The sequence below is a fragment of the Chanos chanos genome, chromosome 10, assembly GCF_902362185.1.
Source record: "Chanos chanos chromosome 10, fChaCha1.1, whole genome shotgun sequence".
Lineage (NCBI taxonomy): Eukaryota > Metazoa > Chordata > Actinopteri > Gonorynchiformes > Chanidae > Chanos > Chanos chanos.
Window position 1 is genome coordinate 6,573,078 of NC_044504.1, and position 8,956 is coordinate 6,582,033.

Consider the following 8,956-nt stretch of genomic DNA (forward strand, 5'->3'; position numbering starts at 1 on the left):
CACTGAGTCAGCTGGGTTTTCTTTCTTTAGGCCTCAACATAGCAAGAATTTTGCTTCATAATTCCCATAATGTGATGTGAGATAGCGAGAGACAGTTCAAATAGGCTACAGCTGAAATCAAATAATTAAATTGTTTCATTTTTTCCCGCAGTTTCTTTTCTTTCTACTGTTTATGCTGTGCAGTCTGCATCGTCAAAATCATGTCCTCGCAACCGACTGGTAAGACTGATTTCGAGAGCAATCAAAAGACCAGCCGTACACGATATGACAAGTATGCTCTCCCGTGTGTGGCTGAGTTTTTCGGGACAGCACTGTTTGTGTTTACTGGATGCGCATCCGTGATCGAAAATTGCAGCGGAGTGGGAAGACTGCAGCCTGCCTTAGCCCATGGTGTTGCACTGTCCATCTCCGTGGCTATCACCGCTGGAGTAAGGTATGGCTGTCGCTTACAACACAGTAATAAAGAGGCTGAGTTCATAATATAAGAAGTGTTTGCAGAACAAATACACTGACTAGTTGCCTAACCAGCTCAATATCTGACACTCTCACTATCCAGTGTTCCTCCCAAGCATATTTGTGGTTACTCTGTCAATGCAGGATAGCAGTGAGAAGACTCTTTTTCTCTCTTTCTTTGTTTCTGGTATAGTGGAGGTCACATGAACCCTGCTGTAACTCTGGGTGTCACCTTGGCTGGGGGTTTGGACATAATCTTGCTGGTGCCTTACTGGGCAGCTCAGTTCTGTGGAGCACTGGTGGGAGCTGGACTAGCTAAGGTGAGTGGATTACCGCCTTTTTTCCCTCAGAAAACTGCACATTTACATAGAGCTACATATTTGACATGCATTTGACATGTCATATTTTGTGACAGATAAACTCATAGTACTGATTGTAAGATCACAGGTCACTGATGTTGGGATTATGTTTTCTAGGCTGTTTCGTCGCATGAGCACTTTGTTAATGCATCGGGAGGTGCCTTCAGCTCTATTGCGGATAATGGACAGGTTGGCAGGGCTGTGGTGGCAGAGATTGTCATGACATTTTACCTGGTGCTGACAGTGTGCATGAGTGCTATCAACCGACAGAGCAGAACGTCACTCGCACCCTTCTGCATTGGACTCACAGTCTCTGTTGGCATCCTTGGAGCGTAAGTTTTTACTCTGTGTGTGTGTGTGTGTGTGTGTGTGTGTGTGTGTGTGTGTGTGTGTGTGTGAGGTCTTACGGTCTTTTGTTTGTATGGGGTACAGTACATGTATGTGAAAATTTGAACATGTGAATATATGTAAGATTGTGCTCAGCAGTGCATGCTAAGGGCAGGTATAGTGTTTATTGATGTCTGCCTGTATGTTTAGACACATGGTATGAATAGCATAACAATCTACCAGATCCATCCCATTGTACCTCACTCTCCCTCTCTCTCTCTCTCTCTCTCTCTCTTTGTATGTACAGTGGTGGTGTATCGGGAGGCTGTCTGAATCCTGCTCGTGCCCTGGGTCCAGCTGTAGTAGCAAACTACTGGGCTTATCACTGGGTATACTGGGTGGGCCCTCTGGTGGCTGCAGTTCTAGTCGGCATTGTGCTCAGGTCAGTAGTTCACAGATGTGTCATGTTTGGATGTCGCCTTATATTGCTGAATCTGTGAAAAAAAAGTTCAGATTAGGAGCTATCTCTTACCATACCTAGTTTAGATTACATAATGTGACTGTATATAAATTTTTAGTTTCCTATATCTCTTTATGTTCAACCCCAGGACCCTGTTGGGAGATCCAAAAATTCGACTAACCTTCAGAAAGCCCTGAAGCCTGAGTCTCCAGCATCACCCATTATTTAGTGCTAAAGCTGTAAAACAGTGTTTCTCAACCGAGTTCTCCCTACTTCAGTCCCTTTCCCATGTTTGTTTTAACCCTGCGTTTTTAGTACACCCGATTCAAATTATCGACAGTTAACAATAATAAGATTATCATTTGAATCAGGGGCACATGTGCAGAGCTGAGGCAAAAATGTTCAGGGCAAGAAGGGTAAGAATCACTACAACTGTGCAATCCCATCAGTCTGTCTATTCCACGATCACTGGTACAGTCCCCAGATCCAACCAACACCCCCCACCCCCAGCCTAACCTTGTTCTGTGTTGATCTTGCAAACCCTTGTATATCCTACTATTACAAGTAGTGGACAGGAATGAAAATAGAACGGTTGCTTCATTTTGTGTGTGTCCATGTGTGTGTGTGTGTGTGTGTGTGCGTGTGTGTGTGTGTGTGTCTGCATGGTTTCTCTCTAATTTGTTAACGAACATGTCTACTGTTGTTTACCAAAAAGCACATGTGAATATTTTCGAGTAAGAAGGAGACAGAGTCAGTAATAGCTAATATTTTATTTTTTGTTTCATGTCAGAGCTTTGTGACTGAAGAATTATCAATTTCATAATAAACTGTTAAACCAAATTAAACCATTGTTTTCTTTGTATTAAACTTATTCTGTGTGTTCTGTCCAGTCTTTGTACTCCTGATTATAATTACTCTCTGCTCAAAAACATCATGAATGAACAAACATAAACCTACTAAAGAAATGCATACAAAAATGCATAAAGGAAATCGACATATGATGTCATAAACATAAAAAATGAAGTTCAAACTGCTGAACTATTGAGAACAAATAAAAGTTCTTAACTTATTCCGTATCATGTCAGCCGTGTATTGCTCTGCCGACTACCGTCTTCTCCCCATATGTTTTTCTTTTTTTTTCAATGTGAACATCAGATTACCAATGAGTTTAAAAGACACAGATGCGGTTTCTCCAAAAATCAATTTTGTAAAAATTGACGTTGCAGCACAGTATTAAAAAGTTAAGTCACATTCAAATTCAACTTCAACATTATTGCAGCTCAGCCCAGATGTTCACCGCGTGGGAGCCGCCTTCATAAATCATTTCTTTCGAAATATATATTTTACCAAGAATTATTTTGGCTCTTATTATTATAACTGAAAACAAATGTGTTTATAATAATGATAATAATAATGATAATAATAATAATAATAATAATAATAATAGCAAGAAGAAGAATGAAAGAGATTAAACAAAATAATAATTACACTCCCACTGATATCGAAGCGGGTAAACTGTGCAATTCTGTCTTGTGTTTAAAATATAACTTTAAATTCAGTTTCGCACAATTTAATCCAGCAACCGTAGGCCTTGAAATGTGAGAGCAGGTGCGCAATTTCATAACTTGAGCTACACTCATCTCATTACAGCACCATCTTCACTCAAAGGGATGGGCTCGGGGTTGCAGCTCTATTTCATCAATTTTTCGCCTGTCAGTCATTATTCTCTGCCATAGATTACGTCGATTTAGGGCGTATAATTTTACATCAACAATCAGAAAAACAAAACGAGCTGGGACGACAGAGATGGGAACAGATGGCTTGTAATTGCCTTGCTGTGGGAACATGGGAGTCCATTTGAATGGTCTCGCGGGACGGCGCATGCCGTACTATCAAAAATGCAGGTGCGTTTGGATTTTGATCACAGTATGACCCGAGGGGAACATTCAACGCAAAGAAATCAATAGTTCGGCTCCTGAATAATTCGTCACATCAAACCCGGAGGGGATAATTTCGTAAAGACAGGAAGGATTGTGGAAACTGCTGCCTAATGACGTGTAAAGCGCTAACTGACCTTAACTCACCAAAGATGCTAGCAGTGACTCAATCCCAATATTTGGTCAGGGGTGAAAAACAATGTTGTGAAAAGGGCCCGCTGTGATGGATGGATCAAATATCGTCTAACTGAGGTAAATGTTTCTGTAAATATTCCTATTTAATCTCAGAGTGTGGGGTGAAAGACCCCCATGGTCTTAAATTCATATTCACAAATGACATTATGGCACCTCTCTCTCTCTCTCTTTCCCTCTCTCTCTCTCTCTCTCTCTCTCTCTCTATCTCACACACACACACGCACACACACACACGCACAGAGAGAGAGGGGGGGGGGGTGTCTTGAATTGAACCAATCCCAACAGAACCGTTATTTCTGGTGTGAAACAGCGTTAAAGCAATTGTACAATTGACCACACGGTGGCACAACAGAAGCGTTTTATAGTTACATTACGCCAGCGATTGTATATCGCGTTTTAGTGATTTAAGTGCTGGCGTTATCTGTTTCAAATCACTATGACAGAATCTGTCCTGTGAAAAAAAAACACCTGTGCTTCACATCAGCTAGACTACCACTGTAATCAACACATACTTTCAATTCAATGATCCATGTTTTTCACTAATTGTATTGTTCAAATGTGACTCAAAACGAATGGCTACATAAACACCCTTAGTGTCGTGGGATCTGATCAGTGCGGCATTGCACAATCGTCATGTTTCCTCAAGTATGCAGATACCTGGCTCAGGTGGCGTGTGTTTGGCACCACAGATTGTCAATTTAAAGAAGAATGCCTTAGAAATACCGTGAGGAATGCGCAGGAAATGGGATATGGCGTGAATTCCAAACGAGCCTTGCAGAGAATCGCGCTTCTGTACGGGACTAATAAATTACAGTCCATCTCTCCGATAACTGGGGAGAGAACGAGCATGATTCAGAGCCCAGCTGTGAACCAGGGTTACCTAGCAACAGGTTGTGTCCAAAAAAGTTAAGTGAGCTATGTGCAGGTCAGGCAGAGAGAGAGAGAGAGAGAGAGAGAGAGAGAGAGAGAGAGAATTGACAACATCAAATCAACAATTATATTGACTCAGTACTATCCAAAATGACTATTTTCGCTCCTTGAGATGTGACCATTGTGAAGATTGTATTCTGTTTTAGAGAGGGTGACAGAGAGAGAGAGAGAGAGAGAGGGAGAGAGAGAGAATGTGTCAGTGACTTTCATGTCAAGAGGCTGTAGCTGTCCTATAGGAGTGATCTGATATATCAAGGGATGTCCTGCTGTGGTGGTGCCATCATCAAACTGATTTATTGTAGCTTCACACGGTTAGGTTCACTGCTGTGGTTTCATGCCACGTGCTTCCTACTACTCAGCTTTAAGCCGCAAAAAAAGGCACTCCTCTGGGAAGGGAATGTTTATAGCCTGATGCTATACAACAGAGAAGGAAAATATTGAAGTCACACTTGAAATTATCAAAAAAAAAAAAAAAAAAAAGCAACCAGTACATCCCGTTATTAACAGAGAGACTTGAGAGGTAATTGTCAGACAAAGGGTGTATATGTGTGTTGCATGTCTGAAGGAGAGGCCTTTTTTTCAATAAATGAATGATTCCACTTGATTATTATAAACAAAGATTGATTCAGGTTGATTCTCTCATTTGATTTGTTGCTGTGATTGTTAAGTAACAGACGTGTACTTTTAAAGTATCGATAACATGTCAATGACATCAAGAAAGGGTTTCTTTACTGCCTTTTTTGCTAGGCATAAGTGCTTGAAATGAGGCTTATATTGTGATAATGTGAGATATGAAGTTAACTTTGAATCTGTGAAACCAGAAGGTGATTGTCTCTGGAAGTGCCTCTGTTGTAATTATGAATGTTGACAGAATCAGTCTAATAGAACAAGACCCCCAAAAATACCTAGCGCCCTACCAAAAATCCATATCAAAAAGTCATTTTTTATGACCTCTTGATGAGAGTCCGTAAACTTTAATACCATTGGAGGGTCCCACAAATTCCTCTTCACCTGGAAAGGCAAGTCTAGGTTCCAGAATAGTGGAATAAAAAACAGTGACCGCCATCCATCAATTTCATGGATGCATCGTTACATTCACAACGTTCAATCTGTTTTGACCTCAGACGGTCACTAGAAATTTGACCTTAGACACTGGATTATGGATCTAACTTCTGTCAGAAAGGTTGCAAGGAAGATGAAATAACTCATTGAGCCCTAAGAAGAAGTGCACAGACATGAGCATAGAAGTGTACACATTATAGAATATGAAGCCACAATAAAACTTGCAAAGAAGCATGGAACTTTCCGGATTGCTGTTGCTCCGACCTCAGATACAGGGATACCTTAGGGTTTTGCCATAGAGGTAAAAGGTCATGTCTTTCACAGACTGGTTTGGCAGATGTTGCATCCAAACATCAGGATGAAGATATCTGTCACATTCGAGCGCAGTGACAGTAGTTTTCCTGAAGTGGAAGGTTTCCTGAGGCAGAAGATTTCCTGGTGTTTTGGGGGAAATTTCCTGCGCAGACGCCTTCAAAGCACAAGGAAACAATGTGAGAGACCTGGACTGGGCCCACACTGAGAGCGTCTTGGGTTTTGGGCACCAAATGCGACACTCCATCTGTAAAAGGATTGTGGAGTTTTGGATGAGTGGAGCCATGATGTTCCCACCTATAACTGTCAGATCCCCACAACCCATGGTCTGGTCGGTCATCTCGATGCCACAGTCAGAAGCCTGTAGTGAGTCACTATCAGCTCCAGCACATGATGTGGAACTGGGTCTCACACACCTTTTGCCAATGGGTCCTTCCAAACAGCCCCCCTCCCCCAAACCTTGCAAGAAGCATCTGTGGTCTCAACTCTATGCTTGGAAAAGAGATGTCCCCGTGGGGCTCTCTGGGATATCGACTGTCTGCCAAACCCCCCCTGCCCCCACCCCACCCAAAAATGGAATCACTGAGAGGCAGATTTTTTTTTTTTTTTTGTAGTTTCAGTCACCTCGAGTGATTTGCCATAGGGTAAAGGTGACATGCACTGAACTGGTCTGATTTTCAAAAGGCTCAGTGGGACCACTCTGAGTACTGCCGCAAGCATGCCCGGAAGTTTCTGGAACCGTTAAATTCTTCCACCCAGGCTGCCAGCTAGAAGTGCTTTGGGTGTTTTAGGATGGTATGCACCCTCTGTGAAAGAAAAAAGATGCCCTCATGTCCACAGAATTTAAAACAAAGCCTTCAGCTATAGCTTGTTAAAATTTTGGCCAAATAAACACAGACCTCACAAGCTAGCGATGCCATCTTGCCTTAGTACTTGCTACCACGATAGTTGGAGCTGAACCCACATTGCCAAAAGAAGACAAACAGCCTGAATTTTTAATAAAAAAAGCAAGTAAACTATCACAATCCATCCGTACAAGAAGCAGACTGCACTCATTAAGTTAAATATTGCCAGTATACAAAAGAAAATGGGTTATCTACATGCAAGTCATGGTCATCATAGAAAACAGGCCTACCAAAAAAATGTTTATGTTTGAGACCATGCCTAGTTCATTTAAGAGTCCTCAGATTTGTGTGGTATGTCACAAAATTTCTCATCAAAATTAACGACATCCTGATTAAGTGAGGATACTGGAACTTTAACGGCACTTTGCAGATTGTGCTTGTGTGTGTGTGTGTGTGTGTGTGTGTGTGTGTGAGTGTGTGTGTGTGTGTGTGTGTGTAGCATGGCTACATGTGCCTGCTTGGTGTTCCGTGCTGGCCTCGGAGACACCGAGCTAAATATAAAATAAAATCTTTCCCTTACTCTGCCTTTCTCTCCTAAACACAGACTGTAAAGCTACTGAGGGGGATATGCCTCAACTCTTCTCCTCTCCCCTTCTCCCCCTCTGTCCTTAAGGGCTGCGTGGTTTTCAGTCTCGCTGATGGGATATAAAAGTAGTGGTGTTTTGTTCCGCACTGAGCTGATGTTCTCCCTTTCGGCATTTAGAATAAGGCCGCTTTTATCCTCCTTTGCCCACACTGGCTTTTACCCAGTACTGCCTCCCCGAGTAGGAATTCACCCATGTTTATGCAAGCAAAGTGGTGTGATTTTGCTTAGTTGGTTAGTTGTTTATCTGCCTTATAAAATCAGAGTCATTTTTTGTTATTCATTTGTGTATGGGTGTGTGTATATATATACATACATACATACATACATACACACATATATATATAGGCACAGAATTTTTTTTTCTCTTCCCCCTTCGTTCTGCCCTCTTAGTCTTGGTTTAGAATGAAGGCACAATGCTTCGTACAATCAATGTGCATTTTTTGTATTTGTGTTTGTGTGTGTGTTTTTCTCTGCCCCCCCCCCCCCCATCCCTTTCAGTCACCCCATGAGCTCAGGGGAGGGCAATTAAGATAGGAAACTTTCAAGCTTTCATGCCTCAACATGCAGGAGCACAGTCTTGAAATACACACACACCCACACCCACAAACACATGCACACACATACATGCACCCACACACACACACTCACACACACACACACACACACACACGTCACACACTTTACTCCAGGATCTCAACAACCCTCCCTTCAGGGCTAATTCAGAATGGTGAAAATGCTGAACACAGATGTTATTGGATACTTCATCTGGGACAAAATCTGTTCTGGTGATTAATTTTTTTCAAACAGAGTATAAGGCCTATGTATTTTCCACTCTTCATCCATTCTGTTAACATTCATTTCTGTCTGAGCACTGGACTACTGTGCCGCTAACCTACCCACCTGACCTGCATCTCACCAACAGTGGCCACTCCTCCAAACTCCTATGAACTCCCAAAGTTCATACAGCATTTCACTTTGCATCCGGCAATCTCCCAATTAACACCTCACTCACCATACTCTCAAGGGATTATCACTATGGTAACTTCTCCCACCAGTCCACTCTCTGATGCTCAAAGGTCTCAAAGAGAGAGAACGACACAAACATCCGAGTGCTGCCTCACACACACACGCGCACACACACACACACACACACACTCACACACACACACACACACACACACACACATACACACACACACACACACACACACTCACACACACTCACACACACACACACACACACACACATGCACACACACACACACACTCACACACGCACACACACACACACACTCACACATGCACGCATGCACGCACACACACACACACACACGCGCACACACACGCACGCACACACACCCACAGACACACACACAGACATGCACGCGCACACACACACACACACATACACACACACACACGCACACACA

At 42.6% G+C, this 8,956-nt stretch overlaps 1 protein-coding gene across 1 annotated transcript; it reads left to right on the plus strand.

The window, feature by feature from the left end:
* Positions 1-200: 200 nt before the first annotated feature.
* LOC115822714 (aquaporin-8-like) lies at positions 201-1,796 on the plus strand. Its single transcript, XM_030786629.1, has 5 exons — positions 201-433; positions 647-773; positions 930-1,144; positions 1,447-1,581; positions 1,748-1,796. The coding sequence occupies exons 1-5, from the start codon at positions 201-203 to the stop codon at positions 1,794-1,796; spliced, it is 759 nt and encodes a 252-aa protein (XP_030642489.1).
* Positions 1,797-8,956: the final 7,160 nt, after the last annotated feature.